The sequence below is a fragment of the Lepisosteus oculatus genome, chromosome 27 (assembly GCF_040954835.1).
Source record: "Lepisosteus oculatus isolate fLepOcu1 chromosome 27, fLepOcu1.hap2, whole genome shotgun sequence".
Lineage (NCBI taxonomy): Eukaryota > Metazoa > Chordata > Actinopteri > Semionotiformes > Lepisosteidae > Lepisosteus > Lepisosteus oculatus.
The window spans coordinates 10,238,497-10,262,502 of record NC_090722.1 but is presented as its reverse complement, the minus strand read 5'-3'; the positions used below and the strand labels follow the sequence as shown (position 1 = coordinate 10,262,502).

The 24,006-nt window shown below is 50.3% G+C and overlaps 2 protein-coding genes across 9 annotated transcripts in view; both read left to right on the top strand.

Annotated features, from left to right (window-relative positions):
• arhgef1 (Rho guanine nucleotide exchange factor (GEF) 1) overlaps nt 1-17,429 on the top strand; it is a 31,759-nt gene extending 14,330 nt beyond the window's left edge. For 2 of the 8 annotated variants that reach the window (XM_069185283.1, XM_069185290.1), the window contains 22 exons: nt 237-336; nt 772-856; nt 995-1,030; nt 1,794-1,961; nt 2,561-2,699; nt 5,587-5,772; nt 6,257-6,441; nt 6,559-6,705; nt 7,224-7,306; nt 7,580-7,705; nt 7,791-7,905; nt 8,555-8,655; nt 9,055-9,129; nt 9,239-9,314; nt 9,805-9,972; nt 10,513-10,600; nt 10,822-10,944; nt 11,802-11,875; nt 12,070-12,204; nt 12,710-13,137; nt 13,720-13,822; nt 13,979-17,429. In XM_069185283.1, coding sequence (XP_069041384.1) covers nt 237-336; nt 772-856; nt 995-1,030; nt 1,794-1,961; nt 2,561-2,699; nt 5,587-5,772; nt 6,257-6,441; nt 6,559-6,705; nt 7,224-7,306; nt 7,580-7,705; nt 7,791-7,905; nt 8,555-8,655; nt 9,055-9,129; nt 9,239-9,314; nt 9,805-9,972; nt 10,513-10,600; nt 10,822-10,944; nt 11,802-11,875; nt 12,070-12,204; nt 12,710-13,137; nt 13,720-13,794 — 2,713 coding nt within the window. In that variant the 3' untranslated portion in view covers nt 13,795-13,822; nt 13,979-17,429. Of the gene's footprint in view, nt 1-236; nt 337-771; nt 857-994; nt 1,031-1,793; nt 1,962-2,560; nt 2,700-5,586; nt 5,773-6,256; nt 6,442-6,558; nt 6,706-7,223; nt 7,307-7,579; nt 7,706-7,790; nt 7,906-8,554; nt 8,656-9,054; nt 9,130-9,238; nt 9,315-9,804; nt 9,973-10,512; nt 10,601-10,821; nt 10,945-11,801; nt 11,876-12,069; nt 12,205-12,709; nt 13,138-13,719; nt 13,823-13,975 lie in introns of all 8 variants that reach the window. The other 6 variants (XM_069185288.1, XM_069185287.1, XM_069185284.1 and 3 more) reach the window with 6 other exon arrangements.
• A 263-nt stretch (nt 17,430-17,692) lies between these two features.
• Nucleotides 17,693-21,840, top strand: cd79a (CD79a molecule, immunoglobulin-associated alpha). The gene is made up of 5 exons (XM_015336396.2): nt 17,693-17,802; nt 19,147-19,515; nt 20,021-20,136; nt 20,965-21,036; nt 21,405-21,840. The coding sequence occupies exons 1-5, from the start codon at nt 17,769-17,771 to the stop codon at nt 21,519-21,521; spliced, it is 708 nt and encodes a 235-aa protein (XP_015191882.2). The 5' UTR covers nt 17,693-17,768; the 3' UTR covers nt 21,522-21,840.
• Nucleotides 21,841-24,006: the final 2,166 nt, after the last annotated feature.

Here is a 24,006-nt window from a genome sequence, read left to right as displayed (position 1 = left end):
ACTACTTGTATGAAGACAAAGGGCTCTTACACTGGGGTCCTTCAATGAAAGACTGTCTGAATAGGAGCCCTGTGTCCTGTAAATGCACTGGTTCATTAATGTGCTGGTGTTGTGTGTAAAAAGATCCCCAGGGACAGCTGGGATATGTTTGTTCCAGCAATGAGGTCATCCTTTTCTCCGACATCATGTTCCCTGTCTCTCTCTCTCTGGGTGTCCCTCCCTCTGCCCCTCTGCAGCACGGCCATGTTTACTGCTGTTGTCTCCTACATGAAGCACCTGGGTGTCAGGACCAAGTCCTCCGACAGCAAGAAATCCCGACTCTTCTTCAAGAAGAAGGTCAGAGCCGGATCTGTGATCCAGTGCAGCTGTCGCCCCTGACTGACACTCTGACACACTGTTAATTCTCACATGCTGACACATGTGAGACACACTGTGAGACACACTGTGAGACACACTGTGAGACACACTGTGAGACACACTGTGAGACACACTGTGAGACGCTCAGAGGCACACTGTGAGACGCTCAGAGGCACACTGTGAGGCACACTGTGAGGCACACTGTGAGGCACACTGTGAGGCACACTGTGAGACGCTCAGAGGCACACTGTGAGACGCTCTGAGACACACTGTGAGACGCTCTGAGACACACTGTGGGACACACTGTGGGACACACTGTGGGACACACTGTGGGACACACTGTGAGGCACACTGTGAGACGCTCGGAGACACGCAGACAGCCAGGTGAAGTGATGCCCTCCATCTCTCCCCCAGCCGAAGAAGCCTGACGAGCCCTCCTCGAAGCACAAGATCCTGTCCAACCTCCTGAGGGAGACGTCGAGCTGGATCGGGGGAGGCAGTACGTATCGCCAGCGGCCACAGGGCCGGGCCAAGTCACAGACCGCAGCCCTGCTGCTCCTGCTGGTGCTGTTCACATTGACAACTGGATCTTTCAAAACACCCACAATCTCTTGCCCTGTCTGCTTTCTTGTTGCAGATGTTGAAAGCAGACCGTCTAAAACGGACAGTGAAGGTACCTTAGATCCCCCCCCCCCGTATTCATGACATGGTCCCTTCCCCACTAATCTAAACCCTCTGCATGCTGGCATGTACCAATCGGAAAGGGTGGGGAGTGGGGCGAGTGGTGCATGGGGCTGATCGTCGCTGTCTGTTTCCTGTTCTCGTTTTCGGGTCGTGTTCCTCCTCCTGCCACAGTGCGTCCTCGTCCCCTCATCTGTCCTCGATCAACACTAAATACAGGCTGGCTGAGGCCTAGAGCTGCTTGACTGTAACTTTACTACAGCAAAGAGAGACAGAGAGACACAGGACTGTCCTACTGTCCTGTAGACAGACAGAGAGACAGACAGGACTGCCCTATAGATAGACAGGACTGTCCTACTGTCCTGTAGACAGAGAGAGACAGACAGACTGGACTATCCCACAGACAGGCAGAAAGACAGGACTATCTTGCAGACAGATCGAGAGACAGACAGGACTGTCCTGTAGGAGACAGACGGAGAGAGACAGAAAGGACTGTCCTGCAGACAGAGACAGACAGAGAGGTCCAGTGTCCCCTGAGAGTGGCCTGTGCTCATGGCTGTGCTGTGGAAGGAGTCTGCCCCCACCCCTGTCCCTGACTAACCCATCTCTTCATCAGACACCCAGGCCTCCTCCCATCACCCCCTGCCTGCTCTCTCCTCTCTGTCCGAACGACGCAGCGACTGCAGCACCGCGGGGTGTGCCCACACTCGGCCATCGCCTGCCATTCTCACGAGCAGCTGCCTCTCTGTCCTCAGGCGACAAGACGTCCCACAAGTCTAACGGCCGACCCTCTGCTGACCCCCCCACCTCTTCCACCCGGAAACCTGGGAGCTGCAGCCTGACTGTGGTGCCCGATACAAGCGAGGGGTCACAGGTCACCATCAGCGTGACCAACAGTCCAGACTCCACCCACAGCGACACCGGTTAGAACTGGAACCAGTCAGTGTGTCTGTATTAACCCCTCTCTCTCTCAGTGCAGTGTTCATGTACTGGAGTGTCCAGTCAGTGTGTCTGTATTAACCCCTCTCTCTCTCAGTGCAGTGTTAATGTACTGGAGTGTCCAGTCAGTGTGTCTGTATTAACCCCTCTCTCTCAGTGCAGTGTTAATGTACTGGAGTGTCCAGTCAGTGTGTCTGTATTAACCCCTCTCTCTCAGTGCAGTGTTAATGTACTGGAGTGTCCAGTCAGTGTGTCTGTATTAACCCTCTCTCTCTCAGTGCAGTGTTAATGTACTGGAGTGTCCAGTCAGTGTGTCTGTATTAACCCCTCTCTCTCAGTGCAGTGTTAATGTACTGGAGTGTCCAGTCAGTGTGTCTGTATTAACCCCTCTCTCTCAGTGCAGTGTTAATGTACTGGAGTGTCCAGTCAGTGTGTCTGTATTAACCCCTCTCTCTCTCAGTGCAGTGTTAATGTACTGGAGTGTCCAGTCAGTGTGTCTGTATTAACCCTCTCTCTCTCAGTGCAGTGTTAATGTACTGGAGTGTCCAGTCAGTGTGTCTGTATTAACCCCTCTCTCTCTCAGCTGCCTCCAGTGGACGCTCTGACTCCCAGTCTCTCAGCGACAGTGCAGACCAGTCCCCAGGGGCGAGGGGGGGCTCTTGTGCTCCAGATGCACCCCCTCCCTGCGACACCCCGTCTGAGGAGAGTGCTGAAACAGAGAAGTGAGTGGGCAGGCAGGCAGTGAGTGAGTGACAGACAGGTGCACAGGTAGAAAGACCCCCGAGTGTTTGTGGGTGCCCTGGGGGGGTGTGGCTTGTCCCCTTGTGTGGTGGAGAGGGTCCCAGGTTCTCTGGCTGCAGGGACCCCCAGTCTGTGGTGGCTGGGAAGGGGGGCGGAGGGGGATCCCGCTGTGCGCCCGCTGCCCTTGTCGCTGCCGCCGCCGCTGCTGCTGCTGCCGCCGTCGCCGTGGACACCCGGAGGAGGATCCCACTGTTCTGGGCCCGCCCACTTCTCTCTATACCCCGCCCCCTCCCGCCTCCCCTCCCCCCTCCCTCCCTCTCTCTCTCTCGCCTGTCTGTCTGTCTCTCTCTCTCTGTTAGTAGGTGCTTAGATCACGATGTACTTAGATACTGGCCCACAACATCCAAGTACTGCATTTAGCACTTCACAAATACTGTATGTGCTGTATGTCTTTGTGTGGCTAACTTGCCCGTGTTCGGTTAATATGCAGTTACACCAGGAGGACAGCTGGTCCAGTGGTTCAGGTCCACTCCTGTTACACCAGGAGGACAGCTGGTCCAGTGGTTCAGGTCCACTCCTGTTACACCAGGAGGACAGCTGGTCCGGTGGTTCAGGTCCAGTCCTGTTACACCAGGAGGACAGCTGGTCCGGTGGTTCAGGTCCACTCCTGTTACACCAGGAGGACAGCTGGTCCGGTGTTTCAGGTCCAGTCCTGTTACACCAGGAGGACAGCTGGTCCGGTGGTTCAGGTCCACTCCTGTTACACCAGGAGGACAGCTGGTCCGGTGGTTCAGGTCCAGTCCTGTTACACCAGGAGGACAGCTGGTCCGGTGGCTCAGGTCCAGTCCTGTTACACCAGGAGGACAGCTGGTCCGGTGGTTCAGGTCCAGTCCTGTTAGACCAGGAGGACAGCTGGTCCGGTGGCTCAGGTCCAGTCCTGTTACACCAGGAGGACAGCTGGTCCGGTGGCTCAGGTCCAGTCCTGTTACACCAGGAGGACAGCTGGTCCGGTGGCTCAGGTCCAGTCCTGTTACACCAGGAGGACAGCTGGTCCGGTGGTTCAGGTCCAGTCCTGTTAGACCAGGAGGACAGCTGGTCCGGTGGTTCAGGTCCAGTCCTGTTACACCAGGAGGACAGCTGGTCCGGTGGTTCAGGTCCAGTCCTGTTACACCGGGAGGACAGCTGGTCCAGTCCTGTTAGACCAGGAGGACAGCTGGGTGTTTTGTGTAGGCAGTGCTGTCGGTGAGAGACATGCTGCTCCTCAGGATCGAGCGGCTTCCTTTTCTCCTTTCTTCCCTGTGTGAGGTCATTCCCACAGGAAAAACGCACACCTGTTTATTCCAAAACAGAACAGAAATAAGGGGCTCGTCCAGATTTGTTAGAAAAACAATTTCTAAATGATCGGGCTTTTCTGCACCCATTGATGTCATAGGTCAGTACTGCAGCATCGCTGTTGCTGCTGTATAGCCAGCTCACTGATGACATGACCAACTGCTACCCTACCGTCAGGAGCTCACAGGGCTAGGGTCCATACTGGAAGACGTGTGTGTACAGTTCCAGATCGAGATGAATAGACGCGTTTACAGTATATAGGGTTATACAATCGGAGTTTCTGCCAGAATCTAACAGCCTGTGCTTATGTCCCCTGGGTCAGCCTGGGAGTTTGTGAAGGGACTACACTACGCAAAGCTTCGTCGGCGGCCTCGGTCTGTGTCTGTCCCCGCTGTGTTGTGCGTGTCGCGTCCTTGTATAGCGCTGATCTCCGTTGTCGTGTTGCGCGGCTCGCCGGCCTGTCCTCGTGTCCCAGCCTGCTTTCCGTGCCGCTGCTTCACTGCGTGGAGTGGCGCCGAGGGTACGCACAGCGCTGTGTGCTTGTGAACCGCTGCTCACTGGGGGCACGCCGTGATTAACTCGTGGGCTCGTGTGTTTTTCACAGGAAAAAACCAAGGTGGGTGTCTTCTGGTGACTGTGGACGGCTGTTGATCCCTGGGGCCTGGCACATACTGACACTCACCTACTAACAATCACACACCTACACACACTCACTGCATGGCTAAGTATCGCTCTCCGGAATTCAACAGTGAACTCGCGGTATTACTGTGTTCTGTAATGAGATAGTCCTCTAACAGGAACTGTGCTTCATATATAAAATATTGCAGTCGGAAATTCAGTAATGATGCAGTCCTGTAATAAGGGCTATGCTTCATGTATAAAACATTACAGTCAGTGTTCAGTAAAGACACAGTCCTGTAATAATCGCTGTGCTTCATGCATAAAATATTACAGTCAGTGTTCAGTAAAGACCCATTAGTGTAATAGTCACTGTGCTTCATGAATAAAGCATCACGTTCACTGGTAATAATGTCCACCATCCAGTGAAGATGGGATCTTATTATTGCCAATGCAATTATACAGGAAACGCATGAATCCTTTCTACAGCAGTAGAGGTTGGTGGATTTCCTCTGTATACTGAAATATAAAGCCCCGTTACGAAGCCTAAAGGGTCCTGCAAATCGGACTGCAGGAAATCGGGATGTTAGCTCTCTTTTGACTGACCCGGGTACAATAGGGCAGCAGCTACTGGAACTGCTAGTATCTCCGTCTCTCTCGCCACCTCTTTGTCTTCTTCTGCTCCATATTCTGTTTACATTCTCCTCTATCCTTCCCCTCAATCTTCACCTCCTTCTCCCACCCTTCATTCCGCCATATCCCTCTCTCCCTCTGTTTCTTTCCCCATCTCTCCACCTCCCCCCCCGTCCCTTCTCCACTCTCTCTCTTTCTCATCCCATCCTCTCTCTCCTCTCTTTCTCATGCTGTGCCTCTCCTCCTCCGCCTGTCTCCCTCCCTCTCTCCGCCCCTCTCCTGCAGGGTGGGAGGAATAAAGCTGGGCCGCAGCGAGAGCCTGTGTGTGGAGCGCCGCCGGTCCCATCGCGGCTCGTCTCGGGCGAAGCAGAATCGCTCCCGCAGCGACGTGGACCTGCAGACGGCCGGCACGGCCACCGGCCCCCCTTCTCCGGCCACCAGCCACCCCCCCAACCACAGACATGCAGCCTCGTATGTCACGGCGCGAGGGAGGGACAGCTAGCGCTAGGGAGTGGTGGGGAGAGAGTGGGCAGGGAGAGGAACAGAGAAACACTCCACAGTAAAGACAAACCTGGAACTGTGTTCGTGTATAAACTATTACAGTCAGTGTTCAGTAAAGGCACTGTCCTGTAGTAGTCACTGTGGTTCATGTATAAGATATTGCTGTCGGTGTTCAGCAAAGGCACTGTCCTGTAGTAGTCACTGTGGTTCATGTATAAGATATTACAGTCAGTGTTCAGTAAAGACACAGTCCTGTAATAGTCACTGTGGTTCATGTATAAGATATTGCAGTCAGTGTTCAGTAAAGACACAGTCCTGTAATAGTCACAGTTCTTCGTGTATAAAAGATCACAGTCAGTGTTCAGGAATAGTCACTGTGATCCATGTATAAACTGTTATAGTGTCCAGTAAACACACAGGCCGGTGAGGTTAGTTTCTCTCTCCCCTTGGGTAGCTCGGACAGCGTTGCGGTGCAAGCAGACCAGCCCCAGCCGGGCCCTGTCAGCGCGCCAGCGGAGGAGTGCGAGCCCCGCACAGCCGAGCTGGAGCAGGACCCCCCCAACTGGAGAGAGTGCATCCCGCCGGAGACATCGAGGACCCTGAACAAGAGGGAGACCAAGAGGCAGGAGGTCATCAATGGTGAGAGAAGGAAGGAGAACTGCAGGGGGAGGTGGGAGAGATGGCAAGGTGGGGCGGGATGGGGACAGGGAGAACGATGGACACGGTCTTTCAGCGGCCCTGGGCTCTCCCTCTCAGAGCTGTTCCTGACGGAGCACGCCCACGTCCGGATGCTGACCGTGCTGCAGAACGTCTTCGCCCGGCCCATGGAGCGCGAGTCCATCATGACCTCGACGGAGCTGGAGGCCATCTTCCCCAACCTGGAAGAGATCATCGAGATGCACTGTGAGTGAGCTTCGGCCCCTGGACAGCAGTCCGATCCACTCCGGGCTCTGCAGTGTCGTGATCAGAGCCGTGATCCAAATTGTACCGTTGCAATAGAATAGCAGAATAGAGTCTTCACTGTTTATGTACAAGTTGACAGTGTGTAGTGCTCTGCACTGGAGACTGCACTATCTCTGTAGCAGTTTATACTGCATATATCTACTCTAGAGTAGTATATGCTTATGGAGTCTACTCTATTCTATAGTAGTCTATAGTGCATAATCCCTTTTGTCTGCACAGTATCTGTAGGAGCGTATAGTGCACACATCTCTGTTCTGGTGTCTCCTGTCTCTATAGGAACCTACGGTACATACATTTCTGTAGTGGAGTCTTTGTTGTCTACATGTCTAGAAGTGTTCACGGCCACTATCTGTAGCAGCCTGCGGTGTTTGTATTCGTGTGTCCCGAGCTGGCCTCACTCCGTGTCTTCAGAGGTCCGCCCTGCCTCTCTAGTTCACCTCCTCTCTCTGCCCCTGCAGATTCCTTCTATGAGAGCCTGAAGAGGCTGCGGCAGGAGAGCAGCTTCATCGTCAAGGCCATAGGGCAGACCCTGCTGAGCCGGGTAGGGGCCGCACGGGCTGTGGCGAATTCCAGAATCGTTATTTTACGGGTCGAAACACAGAGGCACAGTCGATTGGTTTAACTTGTACTGATTAAAATCACTAATATTACTTGTCAACTTTAAGGAATTTCTTCACAATGTCCATGGTCCACTCTAGCTGATTTCACAGTTTCACCACTAGAGGTGGCAGCTCCTAGAGCAGTCGCCAGTGACGCCAGTGATGAAAACCTTCATTAAAACCCGTTTTCCTCGGGCCTGCGTTTGGCCTGGCAGTTCAGTGGAGCTGAGGGGGAGTGGTTCCAGAAGCTCTCGGCCCGGTTCTGCAGTCATCAGTCTTACGCGCTGGACTTCATTAAGGGCCGGCAGAAGAAGGACCCCAAGTTCAACACTTTCATACAGGTGAGCCTCCCTCTGACACACCTGAGCACAGGTATCCCTCGCTGGCACACCTGAGCACAGGTAACAGTCTATTTCTGACTCTCAGGAGGCAGAGAGTAAACCACAGTGTCGACGTCTCCAGCTGAAGGACATCATCCCCATTGAGATGCAGAGATTGACTAAGTATCCCCTGCTGCTGGAGAACATTGCCAAGAGCACTGGTCAGTCTGCGTCTCTCCCAGGGCAGTGTTCATGTACTGGAGTGTCCAGTCAGTGTGTCTGTATTAACCCCTCTCTCTCTCAGTGCAGTGTTCATGTACTGGAGTGTCCAGTCAGTGTGTCTGTATGAACCCCTCTCTCTCTCAGTGCAGTGTTAATGTACTGGAGTGTCCAGTCAGTGTGTCTGTATGAACCCCTCTCTCTCTCAGTGCAGTGTTAATGTACTGGAGTGTCCAGTCAGTGTGTCTGTATTAACCCCTCTCTCTCTCAGTGCAGTGTTAATGTACTGGAGTGTCCAGTCAGTGTGTCTGTATTAACCCCTCTCTCTCTCTCAGTGCAGTGTTAATGTACTGGAGTGTCCAGTCAGTGTGTCTGTATTAACCCCTCTCTCTCTCAGTGCAGTGTTAATGTACTGGAGTGTCCAGTCAGTGTGTCTGTATTAACCCCTCTCTCTCTCTCAGTGCAGTGTTAATGTACTGGAGTGTCCAGTCAGTGTGTCTGTATTAACCCCTCTCTCTCTCTCAGTGCAGTGTTAATGTACTGGAGTGTCCAGTCAGTGTGTCTGTATTAACCCCTCTCTCTCTCTCAGTGCAGTGTTAATGTACTGGAGTGTCCAGTCAGTGTGTCTGTATTAACCCCTCTCTCTCACAGATGATGAAGCAGAGAAAAACCGTATCCAGCAGGCAGCAGATTGCTGCAAAAAGATTCTGAATCATGTCAACGATGAAGTGAAGAACATGGAGAACCTGCTGGTAAGAAAAGTGGAAAAGTTTGAGTCGAAGAAAGTGATGTGAACTACAAGAGAATATGACGTTACAGCTCTGATTTTGTAGGAGTGTTAGTGTGAAGATACAGATGAGCTGGACTGAGTGTCTCTACAGTGACTCTCCAGCTCTGATGATGATGAAGGAGTGTTAGTGTGAAGATACAGATGAGCTGGACTGAGTGTCTCTACAGTGACTCTACAGCTCTGATGATGATGAAGGAGTGTCAGTGTGAAGATACAGATGAGCTGGACTGAGTGTCTCTACAGTGACTCTACAGTTCTGATGGTGATACCAGATGGTTGTGATCATGATGATAATGACCGTGATAATGATGGTGATGCTGAACATCATCAGCCACATCATGATATTGCTTGTATTTCTCAGAGTCTGAAGGATTACCAGCGCAGGTTAGATGTGTCGGGACTGAAGCCCTCAAATGAACTTATGGCAGAGTTCAAGGTAAGAGAGCAATGGACTGAGGTGTTGCTTGTCTTCAGTATAAATCTTGTAGCTCTTCTGTTTTGTCAAATACACTTCTGTCTTCATCGCTGTGTCCACTCTTGCTTAGAATCTTGATCTGACCCAGCGACGGATGATCTTTGAAGGACCTCTGACCTGGAGAGTCACAAAGGAGAAGGCCATAGGTTAGTAAACATAACGTCCAGTCAGTGTGTCTGTATTAACCCCTCTCTCTCAGTGCAGTGTTAATGTACTGGAGCGTCCAGTCAGTGTGTCTGTATGAACCCCTCTCTCTCAGTGCAGTGTTAATGTACTGGAGCGTCCAGTCAGTGTGTCTGTATTAACCCCTCTCTCTCTCAGTGCAGTTTTCATGTACTGGAGCGTCCAGTCAGTGTGTCTGTATTAACCCCTCTCTCTCTCAGTGCAGTGTTAATGTACTGGAGTGTCCAGTCAGTGCCTGTATTAACCCCTCTCTCTCTCAGTGCAGTGTTAATGCACTGGAGTGTCCAGTCAGTGTGTCTGTATTAACCCCTCTCTCTCTCAGTGCAGTGTTAATGTACTGGAGTGTCCAGTCAGTGTGTCTGTATTAACCCCTCTCTCTCTCAGTGCAGTGTTCATGTACTGGAGTGTCCAGTCAGTGTGTCTGTATTAACCCCTCTCTCTCTCTGTTTCCAGATGTCCAGGCGCTGCTTCTCACTGATATCCTGGTGCTGCTGCAGAAGCAGGATGACAAGATGGTCCTGAAATGTCAGAGCAAGAGCACCACTGGAGTCCAGGAGGGGAAGCAGATGCTCAGTCCCATCATCAAACTGGGCTCTGTCTTCCTCAGGGATGTGGCTACTGGTGAGGACCCTGTGGCTGACCAGTTACCCTCCTGACCCTGACCTTAACAACCTGAACTGTAAACCCCAACACTGACCAACAACAAAACCCACTACTGTCCCCAACACTCACCGCCAATTAACCCTACTATTGACCCTAACACTGACCATCAACAACCCTACTACTGTCCCCAACACTGACCACCAACTAGCTCTACTACTGACCAAACACTGACCAGAACTAATCCCTCAGCTGACCCTGATACTGGGCGTTGTACTTACTAGTACTGACCTTGACAGTGACTCCTGACCCCTCCTAGATGTTCTGGGGAAGAGGTGAAAACTTCCCCAGAACATCTAGGACTGACCCCAAGTGTGACCACTGGGGCTTACCTGTGACGAAGCTCATTCCTGATGACGTCTCCAGCGGTGACGCACTGACCCCTTGACCTCATCACTGACCCCTGGAACTGACCTGGACACTGAATCTGGGCTCCGGCTGCTCAGGAGGTTCCTGCCCTGAGGACTGACCCTTCTGATCCTCTGCTCTCTGTCCCCCCAGACCGCAAGGCCTTCTACGTTATCTTCACCTGGGACAGTGGGGCTCAGATCTACGAGCTGGTGGCCCAGACCGTGTCGGAGATGAAGAAGTAAGATTCAGGTCTCTCTGGCAGGCTGGCTGTGCACTCGGACACTCGCAGAGAGACCAGGGGACAGATGGGATGGACAGGGGGACAGGGAGGGGAGATGGATGGAGGGGGGACAGGGGGACAGGAAGGGGGTGGGGCTCTATTATTTCACTGTTGTCTTCAGTATGTCTCTCTACAGGAGCCACGCTGTGTCTTTATCAGTCTCTGTCCCTCTCCCTCAGCTGGACAGAGCTGATTACATCTGCAGCTGCTGATCAGAAGCAGGCAGCTGTGGCCGCCCCTGTGGAGAGGAAGAGATTCGGGAGTTACGTGCCCCCTGGAAACATCCCACAGAGCCCCACCCTGTGAGCGCTAATGTGGTGTTTTTGACTCTGACTCTGACACTCATTCTGTTACAGACTCTGACACTCATTCTGTTACAGACTCTGACACTCATTCTGTTACAGACTCTGACACCCATTCTGTTTCTGACTCTGACACCGATTCTGTTACAGACTCTGATACTGACACCGATTCTGTTACAGACTCTGATACTGACACCGATTCTGTTACAGACTCTGATACTGACACCGATTCTGTTACAGACTCTGATACTGACACCGATTCTGTTACAGACTCTGATACTGACACCGATTCTGTTACAGACTCTGATACTGACACCGATTCTGTTACAGACTCTGATACTGACACCGATTCTGTTACAGACTCTGATACTCATTCTGTTACAGACTCTGATACTCATTCTGTTACAGACTCTGATACTCATTCTGTTACAGACTCTGATACTCATTCTGTTACAGACTCTGATACTGACACTCATTCTGTTACTCTGATTCTGTTACTAACACTAACTCTGACTCCGATACTCATTCTGTTTCTCATACTAATAAGGTTTATGTTACCGATACCAATACTGTGACACTGTTACTTCTCAATACCGATATTTTTTGTTCCTGCTGCTGTTTCTGATTGCAGCTCTGACACTGATGCTGACGGCAAGACGATTTCTAACACCCGTACTGAACTGCTAGCGCTTGTGGTCCTGCTGAGACTGTGCTAATACTGATACTGTTACTGGAAACAATCCCAGTATTATATCGCTAACACTGAGATGCTCACGTGCTGATATAGATCCTTTAACACTTGCTGACCGTGCATTGCTGTCTTCACTAATCTTCACCCCTCCTCTTCCTCTCTAAAGCCATATCCCGTCTCCCCTCAGCCCCACGGACAACGGAGCGATCTCACTGAAGGATGCGCACCTGAGCAGCACCGGTGAGGGAGGGAGTGGGAGAGGGGGATGAGAGAGGGAGATAGGTGGAGGGGGCTCAGGAGGAAGGGAAGAGGGAGGGAGGTGGAATTTCATTGGAAATCAACGTGTTCTGAGCCACACTGGTAAAGTAGTGTTCGCATTTTCACTTTCTCTGAGAGTCCGCTGAGATCTTAGCTAGTTGCTTTTTTCCTTGCAGACAGAGACAAGGACAGCCTGCTGGACGGGAGGGGCGGGGCCTCGTGGGCATCTCTTCTCGCAGCCAATGGCATTGATCCCATCACTCTAGGACAAGCCTCCGAGGAGAAGTTAGCCAATGGGGCTCTGGATGAAGGTAGAATGACTGATTCGTCATTCTTTGGTTCTGTAGACTCCTTACTGTATATCACTCTGTCCTCCTCTCTCAGTGCAGTGTTAATGTACTGGAGTGTCCAGTCAGTGTGTCTGTATTAACCCCTCTCTCTCTCAGTGCAGTGTCAATGTACTGGAGTGTCCAGTCAGTGTGTCTGTATTAACCCCTCTCTCTCAGTGCAGTGTTCATGTACTGGAGTGTCCAGTCAGTGTGTCTGTATTAACCCCTCTCTCTCTCAGTGCAGTGTTAATGTACTGGAGTGTCCAGTCAGTGTGTCTGTATTAACCCCTCTCTCTCAGTGCAGTGTTAATGTACTGGAGTGTCCAGTCAGTGTGTCTGTATTAACCCCTCTCTCTCAGTGCAGTGTTCATGTACTGGAGTGTCCAGTCAGTGTGTCTGTATTAACCCCTCTCTCTCTCTCAGTGCAGTGTTCATGTACTGGAGTGTCCAGTCAGAGTGTCTGTATTGATCTCTCTCTCTCTCTCAGTTCACTCTCTTAAGCGGATGCTTGTGCGTAGCATCAGCCTGTCAGAAGAGCCCCAGTCAGAAATCTCACCTGTGTCTGAGAATCCCCCCAGTCTTGGGCCAGAGGGGGAGGAGCCTAGTGACCAGAGTGGAGGGGCAGGAGATGAGCGTCGTGACACTGACAGCCGCCAGTCTCCAGGTGTGTTCCTGGTCACTGAGCAAACACACTGTATCAAGGTGTCAGTGGCTCAGCCAGGGAGTGATTCCAGTTGTCTGTGTTCAGAAGAGGGCGCCGCCGCGGAGGGACGAGCAGAGCGGGCAGGCGAGGACGACAGCGGGCCGGGTCAGGAGGAGTGTGGCATCAGTGCCCCGCTGCTCCTGTCACATGATCAGGTGACCACGGTGGAGCGCAGCTTGAAGTTATTGGAGGAAAAGCTGCGACAGCTGCAGGTGAGAGAATGACTGAGGGTCTCTAGTATGGACCCTAGAGGCACTCCTAACACTGAGATATCAATACAGACCCTAGAGACACCCCTAGCACTGAGATATCAATACAGACCCTAGAGACACTCCTAACACTGAAAGGTCAATACAGACCCTAGAGACACTCCTAACAATGAAAGGTCAATACAGACCCTAGAGACACTCCTAACACTGAGAGGTCAGTGCAGACCCTAGAGACACTCCTAACACTGAGAGGTCAGTGCAGACCCTAGAGACACTCCTAACACTGAGAGGTCAATACAGACCCTAGAGACACTCCTAACAATGAAAGGTCAATACAGACCCTAGAGACACTCCTAACACTGAAAGGTCAATACAGACCCTAGAGACACTCCTAACACTGAAAGGTCAATACAGACCCTAGAGACACTCCTAACACTGAGAGATCAATACAGATCCTAGAGGAAATCACTACAAGCCCTGGAATGAGCTCTAGAGGCAGCCCTCAGAATTGGCTTTATGAATTTATTGAACTCTTCCCACCCTCTCTAATCCCTGCTCCCTGCTCCCTTCCTTTCTCTCTCCCAGGGTCTGGAGGAGGAGTATCACAAGCTGCACAAGTGTCTGTCCAAAGCCTTTTTCTCACAGCAGAGTCTCTCCTAGACCACAGTGCCCCCTGCTGGACCCAAAGGTGAACTGACAGAGCATTTGTACTGCGCAGTGATCACTGAATTGATTTATTAGCATTAGTAATGAGTATGAGTGTGCTAAAAGTTCAGTTGTACGGCGACAGCATCACAATAATATTTCGGCTTCTTCTCTCTCCCTCTCCCTTGTCTCTCAGTAGATCACTGTTGTTGCTGGACTGTCTGATGGGGATTTACGGTTGGGGATGGATTAGTGATGTCTGGACTCTGCTGGCTAGTTTATGTCCCTCTACTCATCCTTTCTGGGTAGACTTTTCAATATTCTGCTTCTCTGCCTGGCCTCCCACTCTGTGAAGATTGAGAGTGGCCAGAGCCAGTCAAACCCAGGGCTTTGCTGTGAGGGGGAGGGGGGGGGGAAGGGGCGGGGCATTGACAGGGGTTGGTACAAGACGAGTCCTGTGACCAATAAAGAGAAAGTGCTGTGTGCGAGTGGGCGTGTCCACTGCGGTGGCAGGAAATGCTTATTACATTATCATTGGGAAGGGTTTTCTGGATCGGGAGACCAGGGATCATAGGCGTTCTCGCATGTTAATTGGGTTAATGCCAACACACATGGAGGATTAAGGATTTTTGTGAAATCTTCTGCTGAAACCGGTGAAAAACAGTACAATCTATCTGTATTTCTGTTCTGTGTATGGAATGCAGAACGATGTGTTTTAGAGTTTTAACATGTTTAGCTAGTTCATGTCAGCCCTTACCACATGTAAGGCAAGTTTTTACTTCACATGTCTCCCTTGATTGTATCTTATGACACAATCATAATATATAACAGACCTTTCAGCACCACAGACTCTTCTTCCCACTCTTTCCTGGTTCAAATGCTGGAACAGTGAGATAATGGAATAGTGGACATTTTATAGATAATGAAATATCCATTTCCTGCACTAGTCTGGAGCAGAGAGCTTTAAAGGAGCCCCAGTCTCACTGTGATCTGTGTCAGTGTTACAGGTAGAGACACAGCCCTTATAGAGTCAGGATACTCATCTCCCTGCAGTCTGGAGCAGAGAGCTTTAAAGGAGCCCCAGTCTCACTGTGATCTGTGCCAGAGATACAGATAAGACTCTTAAAGTCAGGCTATTTCCAAAATCTAACATGGCCAAAACAAACTCACCTTGTAATGTTTTCTGCATGAGATTTGGGAACCTTTCTGAGGGACTAGAGTCAGTGATGGACCTCTATATATAATGGGAAATATTATTTTTTAAAATCAGCCAAAAACAGTTTTTTTTTCTTCAATGGTAGTGTTGTTTTATTTATTCCAGTTTCCTTTTTGGTGTGTGACGGCAGCCTGTGTTGCTATCTGAGGAGTCTGAGTGCCAGTACTGGGGGGCGTGTCCGTATGGGGGGGCGTGGCACCCCGTGATGCATGGGGCTCTTTGTCAAGGGAGGGGGAGGAGCCTCAGGCCTGGCCTGCGGTCACCATGGTTATTATTGCTGATGTTGGCTGCCGTGTCAGCGTGGCTGCAGGACAGGGGCAGCGCTTGTAGCTGGAGTTGGAGGGGACGGGTGAGAGAGGGTGTGAGCTGGAGGTAGCAGAGGAGTGAGAGGACAGTGGATAGGAAGATCAGATAAGGGATAGAGCCGGCTGGCTGGAGGGGTACAGACAGAGGAATGGAGACTAGCAGTGAGAAGGATGTGGTAGCTCTGCAGGTGGCCTGTTGCTCCTCTTGACTCTCCCTGGACCTGGAGCCCTCACGCTGCAGACGAGCTGACGCACACTGAGGGCCTGACTGCGGTATCGACCGGTCTGACTGCACTCGCTGTGTCACAGGACTGGACTGCTGTCCTGTCTCGCTGTGTGACGGGGCCTGACTGCGGAACCGTCCCGTCGTGCTGTGTGTGCTGTGTCACGGGGCCTGACTGCGGTACCGTCCCGTCATGCTGTGTGTGCTGTGTCACAGGGCCTGACTGCGGTACCGTCCCGTCGTGCTGTGTGACGGGGCCTGACTGCGGTACCGTCCCGTCATGCTGTGTGTGCTGTGTCACAGGGCCTGACTGCGGTACCGTCCCGTCGTGCTGTGTGTGCTGTGTGACGGGGCCTGACTGCGGTACCGTCCCCATCACAGGCAGGACTGTTTTTTCTCATGATCACTGTTTTTAAGTAGTAGTGCTATTTTGTATTATGGTATTATGGTATAATGGTATATATATTTTCTGCTGATACATTATTCAGGACTTATCATTATTATGGATTTTTCCTTTTAGTAAATATTTACTTAAAACTCCAAAGTTGAAAACGGGACCAAAATTATATATTTTTTCTTCCATTTTGTTCTTTTTTAATTATTATTTCAACTGCCAAAAAATGTTCCATGTAAATTGAACTATGATGCATTTTATATATTAACTTTTAGCAGTGTTTTTGTGTGTGTTTCTTTCTCCATCAATTCTTGACCAGTTTGGAACTTAATACATTTTTACATTTAAATAAAGTCTGAGTCTTTCCAGGCTGGACTGGACTGACTGGACTGGGAGCTGGATTAGTGATTCACTGGGATTATAACCAGACTCACTGACACTGACAGAGCAGTCTGAGACTCTCCAGGCTGGACTGGACTGACTGGACTGGGAGCTGGATTAGTGATTCACTGGGATTATAATCAGACTCACTGACACTGACAGAGCAGTCTGAGAGTCTCCAGGCTGGACTGGTCTGACTGGACTGGGAGCTGGATTAGTGATTCACTGGGATTATAATCAGACTCACTGACTCTGACAGAGCAGAGCTGTCTTTGCTCAAGCCTGTAAAACCGGTTCAGAGCTCTTGAAGCGGATCCAAGCAGACAGCTCTCCTGTAACGGTTTCTGTCTCTGCGGTTGGTGTGTCCTGCCTGCTCTCCAGAGACGTGTCGACAGGGAGGAGCAGTGATGGCGGTTCTGCTCTGCGTCCTCTCTCCTGTGTGTCACTCTTAACAGCGTAGCTCATTCAACACGTCTTTTAACGTTTCTTTAAGAAGGAGAAAAACAAAACCCAGTTCTGTACACGGGCTCTCTGTGTGCCTCTGTGTCAGGCTCCCTGTGGATCTGCTTGCTGTGTGTGTCTGGTGTCTGTTGGGTGTCTGTGTGTGTTTGTTGTCTGTTATTGTGTGTCTGTTGGGTGTCTGTGTGCGGTTGTTGTCTGTTGTTGGGTGTCTGTTGGGTGTCTGTGTGTGGTTGTTGTCTGTTGTTGGGTGTCTGTGTGTGGTTGTTGTCTGTTGTTGGGTGTCTGTGTCTGGCACAAACTCAGCCCCCACACACACACTGCTCTTCCACCTTACTGCTGTTTTTCTCTGCTTCTCGAACCCTGGGCTTTCTGTGCTAAAATGCCCGGGTTCCAGCCATTGTTTTTATAATGCATCTTAGACTTTTAATGATTCATTTTTAGGATTTGCATCTCAGAGGTGTGAAACTGCAGGTCTTTCTGCTCTCCGGATCTATGCATTTCCTGTATGTATACAAAGGGATATATATAGAGAGCGCGAGAGAGCAGCCCTGGGCTGCAGGCTGTACTGTGTGATCGCTTCGGAGCGCACTCTTGTATGTATACTGAGGACAGAGGTACGCTGTAATCCTGTTACAGTTTTATAATAAACGCAGAAATGTTTCAACACTGTGTATGTGGTGCTCTGTGTGTCTTTGTGTGTGAGGGTGTGTGTCTGTGTAAGTATGAGAAGGCTGGGCTGTGTTAGTGTGTGTTATTGTGTGTGTGTGGTGTGAGAAGGCTGGGCTGTGTCGGGGTGCAGTGGTGTGTAGCTGGGTGTGGGAGCAGGGTTCCTGTGTGCAGACGATCACAGGCGAGCACAGAGCCCACCCTTCCTGACCCGGGGAGAGGAGGAGGAAGAGGCAAAGAGGGGGGAGGAGAGAGGAGGAAGAGGGGGAGTGGAGAGGAGAGAGAGGAGGCGCTGCCAGACCAGAGGAGGCACACTCTGCACTCTGCCCGTGAGCCACGGTCATGGCGCGCTGGATCACACTGCTGGGCGTCGCGGGTGAGAGGGGCGATGGCGGCGGGGCTGGGGTTGTGTGTGTGTGTGTGATTGTGGTCCTGACCTGAACGGCCTCACTTCTGTAGATCAGGAATCGGTAGCAATCGAGACAGTCCTCACGAGAAAGGAGGAGGAAGAGAAGAGTGTGTTACCATCAGTGTGTGTGTTACCGGCAGTGTGTGTGTTACTGTCAGTGTTCCTTATTGTGTGTCAGTGTGTGTGTTACCGTCAGTGTTCCTTATTGTGTGTCAGTGTGTCTGTTACCGTCAGTGTGTTACTGTCAGTGTGTGTGTAACTGTCAGTGTTCCTTATTGTGTGTCAGTGTGTCTGTTACAGTCAGTGTGTGTAACTGTCAGTGTTCCTTATTGTGTGTCAGTGTGTGTGTTACCGTCAGTGTTCCTTATTGTGTGTCAGTGTGTGTGTTACCGTCAGTGTTCCTTATTGTGTGTCAGTGTGTCTGTTACCGTCAGTGTGTTACTGTCAGTGTGTGTGTAACTGTCAGTGTTCCTTATTGTGTGTCAGTGTGTCTGTTACAGTCAGTGTGTGTGTAACTGTCAGTGTTCCTTATTGTGTGTCAGTGTGTCTGTTACCGTCAGTGTGTGTGTAACTGTCAGTGTTCCTTATTGTGTGCTCATTGCTGTGTGTATATTACTGTCAGTGTGTTCATTGTTGTGTGTGTAACTGTCAGTGTTCCTTATTGTGTGCTCATTGCTGTGTGTATATTACTGTCAGTGTGTTCATTGTTGTGTGTATTACTGTCGGCATGTTCTATATTGTGTGTCAGTGTGTTTATTGCTGTGTGTTTCACTCTGGTTCTTCATTATTGTGTTTGCTCATCTCTGTGTCATTGTGTGATCTTCACAGTGCATTAGTTTATCCCAGTGTGTGTTTGTGTCTCAGTGTTTGTGTGTATCTTGGTATGTGTCTGTATCACAGTGTGCGTATTTGGGTATGTGTCTACAGTATCTCGGTGTGTGTGTATCTCGGTTTGTGTATTGTGTGTGTATCTTGGTGTGTGCATTGTGTATGTGTATCTCGGTGTGTGTATTGGTGTGTGTGTGTATCTTAGTGTGAGTGTGTATCAGTATTTTTAGATGCTCAGTTCTGCTCCACTGAACCTCATCTCCTCTCAGAGCAGCTGCAGTGAACAGGATGTTTTCATCACCTTCCTCCTCCTGCCACCTTCATCTTCCTCCCCTCCCCCTCCTCCTTCCACCTTCGTCTTCCTCGCCCTCCCCTCCTCCTCCTCCTGCCACCTTTGTCTTCATCACCTTCCTCCTGCCACCTTCCTCTTCCTCGCCCCCCCGCGGAGATGGGCGCTCACGGGAGGCCCCTCTGTGTCCCCAGCTCTGTGTGCAGTAGGGGGCGCTTTCCTGCACAACGAGGTGGATCTGCAGGTCGAGCCCCCCTCCGTGCGCGTGGAGCGGCTGCAGACCGCCACCGTCACCTGCTGCTACAAGTCCGCGCGGGCGGGCCTCAGCGCGCGGTGGGAGGGCCTCGCCCCCGGGGCCGGGAACCGCACCGCCAGCCGCCAGCGGAACGTCACCCTGGATGACCGCGTCACTCGGGCGGAGGACAGGAAGGGCAACTGGACCTGCGTCACGCTGACCATCCGGCAGGCCACCGAGGACGACACCCAGCTGTACCGCTGCTCCCTGCGGGACAACACGTCGTCCACCCCGCTCCTCTCTCCCGGGACCTACCTGAAGATCTACAGTGAGTCCACACTGTCCCCCACACTGTCCACACTGACACACTCTGTCCCATACTGTCCCACGCAGGCACACACTGTCTCACACACTGACTCACACACTCACACTCTCTCTCACTGTCTCGCACTGACCCACACTCTCACACTGACTCGCACAGTCTCTCATTGACTCACTGACACACTGACACACTCTGTCCCATACTGTCCCACGCAGACACACACTGTCTCACACACTCACACTCTCTCTCTCACTGTCTCGCACTGACCCACACTCTCACACTGACTCGCGCAGTCTCTCATTGACTCACTGACACACAGACCTTCTCTCCTAGTATTAGGCAGAAAGAAAATCACACTCACAGAAAAGCTCTGATACACCAACTCTTTTAATCTTTAAAAAACCTGATTTTATTTGAAAAATAAACTTAGATGGTGACTTCTAATCCTCTCTCTACCTCCCCTCTCTGTCCTTCTTGGTGTCTATCTCTCCCTCCTAATTTCCTCTCCAAGATACCTCAGAAAAACTGATCAACCTCAGTGAGAGGACCAAGAACCATGTCATTGTGTTGCAGGCAGTGATTCTGATGCTGTGTGTATTATTGCCAGGAACTGCCCTGCTGTGCAAGGTACTGACCCCTGCACTCACATACAAGACAGGGCAATCTAGTGTCTAGTAAAGACACAATCTTCTAATAGTCACTGTGTTTCATATGTGAAATATTACAGTCAGGGTTCAGTAAAGACACAGTCCTGTAATGATGACTGTGCTTCCTCTATAAAATAGTATAGTCTGAGTTCAGTAAAGACAGTCCTGTAATCATCACTGTTACATATATAAGATATTTTAGTCAGTGTTCAGTAAACACAGGCATGTAATAATCACTGTGCTTCATGTATAAAATATCATAATGTTCTGTAAACACAGTCCTTTTAATACATGAAACACAGTGACTATGACAGGATTGTAGTTACCTTGGCTGTGATTTTTTAAACATATTACAGTCAGCATTCAGTAAATACACAGTCCCATAATAGTCATAATACTTCCTGTATAAAACAGGAAATGTTACAGAAGTGTTACATATTACAGTCAGTGTTCAGTAAAGACACAGGCCTGTAATAGTCACTGTGCTTCCTGTATAAAATATTACAGTCAGTGCTAAGTAAAGACACAGTCCTGTGATAATCACTGTGCTTCATGTTGAAAATACTGCAGTCAGTGTTCAGGATAGACACAACCCTGTAATAGTCACTGTGATCTATGTATAAATGATTACAGTCAGAGGTCAATAAAGACAGTACTATAATAGTGTGCTCCGTACATGAAATATTAGTCAGTATTCAGTAATGAAACAGTCCTATAACAGTATTCAGTGAAGATACTGTAATAGTCACTGTGTGTTGTGCTGAAGCATCATTATAGTTGTACTTAGTGTCTCTTTCCTTATCTAAAGGCGAAGCAACAGAGTGAAAAGTCCCTGGATTTTAAGAAGAAGAGGAGAGAGGAGGAGGAGAATATCTATGAGGTGAGAAGAATATGAAATGACAGAACAGATAGAGAATGTTGCCTTTGGTGTGATTTTTTGTGTATTTTTTCTGTATAATTACTGCATATCCTCCTGCATTATTTAAATTATTGCCTCAGTTCTCTCACACACTTCAGTGTGTTTATGACTGAGGGATTATCTGTGTTCTCCTCTCTCTCACTGTGTCTCCTGTCCTGCTGTGTGTGTTTATTACTGAGGGATTCTCTGTGATCTCCTCTCTCTCACTGTCTCCTGTCCTACAGTGTGTGTTTATTACTGAGGGATTCTCTGTGTTCTCCTCTCTCTCAGTGTGTCTCCTGTCCTACTGTGTGTGTTCACTTCTCAAGGAGTCTCCTGTCTCTCTCCAGGGTCTCAATCTGGATGAGTGCTCCATGTATCATGACATATCCCGATCCAAAGTCCATGGACCCTATGAGGATGTTGCCAACCTGAGGGGCTCGGACATCCAGCTGGAAAAACCCTGAGAGAATTGTGGCAGTGGGAGTGGGAGTGGGCTGGAGTAGCACTGGAGTGGGACTGGAATAGGAAAAGGAGAGGGACGGGAGGGGGGAGAGGAAACACAAACAGAGAGGTCAGGAGAAGGAGAAAAGGGAGAGGGTGGGAGGGAGATTTCTGTAGGCAGAGTTGCTCTTTCCTCAGTATCCTGCTAGTTGTTCTGTTCTGTACGTGTTCTTTTTTACAGAGTAGTTCAGGAACTGTTGTAGCTATGTGTTGTCTGCTGCTGTGCTTTAGCAATACTGGAACAGCTCACTCATGTCAATAAAGCCCTTTGAATTGAACAGATTTTAATTGAGAGATGATTGATTACTAAATACAACACCAAGGTGTTCTTACAGTTAGAGCAAAGCACATCACAGTTCCACAGTCAAGCTAAAAGCACACTATTGTTTCTGGAAGGTAATTGTGGTGTAGCACTGTGGTAAAACACAGGACACTGCAGTAAATCCCAGTGAAATCAGCGTAAAACATACCAGCAGCTATTACAACCCAGTAACTCCCAGCTGGCAGCTCACCCTGCGTCTGTGTGGGTCCTAATGCCCCAGTATAGTGAGGGGGACACTAGACTGTGAAAGAGTGCCATCCTTCAAACCCCAGACCTGGCCAAATGTACCCATCATGGCCTCTTAATAATCCCTGATAATCTGAACTGGCTCCATCCCTCTGCTCTCCTCCCCACTGAGAGCTGGTGTGTGGGGAGCAGACTGGCGCATCATCCAGGTGGGGCTGCACACTGGTGGTGGAGGTGATGCTCATTACCTGTAAAGCACTGTAAAGTGCTGCAGACGTGATGATAATAATGATGTTGATGATTAAAAGACAGTACATTGCAGTAAGGCCCAGTGAGATCGGGATGAAAACGGTGGAGTACGGGGTATAAGCAGGGTTTCCCACAGGAGTCCCTGTGCCTTAACGTGTGGTCGTGTGTGTACTGTATATACTGACACAGAGAAATGAAGTCAGCTGCAGTGTTACTTAGTGATCAGCAGGTGGGGCTGTAGCAGTGTTGCTGCAGTCTGACGAGCGGTGTGGTGTTAGAAGACACAGCATTGTGTCCAGCGCGCGTCTGTGACTGTGTGTCCAGCGCGCGTCTGTGACTGTGTGTCCAGCGCATGTCTGTGACTGTGTGTCCAGCGCGCGTCTGTGACTGTGTGTCCAGCGCGCGTCTGTGACTGTGTGTCCAGCGCGCGTCTGTGACTGTGTGTCCAGCGCGCGTCTGTGACTGTGTGTCCAGCGCGTGTCTGTGACTGTGTGTCCAGTGTGTATATGTTTCTGTGTGTTTTTTTTGTGCATGTGTGTGTGTTTCTGTGTGTGCGAGACAGTGACTCAGCAGCAGAGATAGACTGTTCCTTAGTGCTCATCTCCAGAGTGACCCACAGCCTCCAGTTCCAGCTAATCTTTCCTTGGTCTGGAACTGGCTGGGCTGCAGTTCAATACATCTGCCCTGGCTCACACAGGCTGAGGCTGTTTGTCTCCTTAGTGTGCTGTTTGTTTAACCTGGAACAAACTTCACACCCCAGCAGCCTCGGCACAGCTGTCCTGTCGTTACGCCATGTGGGTGAGGCAGCCTGCAGGGTCAGAGTCTTCAGCTCACTGCTCCCTGCCCTCCTAGACACTCCAGAGCACCCTGTCCTTCTCCGCCCACTGCTGGAGATGCTACTGTCCCTGCCAATCCGGAGTCTCACTGTGCTCTGTGTCAGCGTTACAGGTAGAGACACAGCCCTTATAGAGTCAGGAGACTCATCTCCCTGCAGTCTGGAGCAGAGAGCTTTAAAGGAGCCCCAGTCTCACTGTGCTCTGTGTCAGTGTTACAGGTAGAGACACAGCCCTTATAGAGTCAGGAGACTCATCTCCCTGCAGTCTGGAGCAGAGAGCTTTAAAGGAGCCCCAGTCTCACTGTGACCTGTGTCAGTGTTACAGTTAGAGACACAGCCCTTACAGAGTCAGGATACTCATCTCCCTGCAGTCTGGAGCAGAGAGCTTTAAAGGAGCCCCAGTCTCACTGTGCTCTGTGTCAGTGTTACAGGTAGAGACACAGCCCTTATAGAGTCAGGAGACTCATCTCCCTGCAGTCTGGAGCAGAGAGCTTTAAAGGAGCCCCAGTCTCACTGTGACCTGTGCCAGTGTTACAGGTAGAGACACAGCCCTCATAGAGTCAGGAGACTCATCTCCCTGCAGTCTGGAGCAGAGAGCTTTAAAAGAGCCCCAGTCACACTGTGACCTGTGTCTCCTTGCAGTTATAAATATCAATAACTTTTTATGTTAAGTTCTCGATTACAATTAGCAGGATACAGGTAAAGGTTAATTTCATGCTGAAAGGAAAAGAAAAGAGACAACATTCCGGCTGTGCAGGATGTTTTGCAAATTCACTTATTTATCTGTATTTGTTTCATTTGTTTCTCGCAGCTTGAAAGACACATTTTTAAAGACAGATTGCACGGCAGTTCGAAG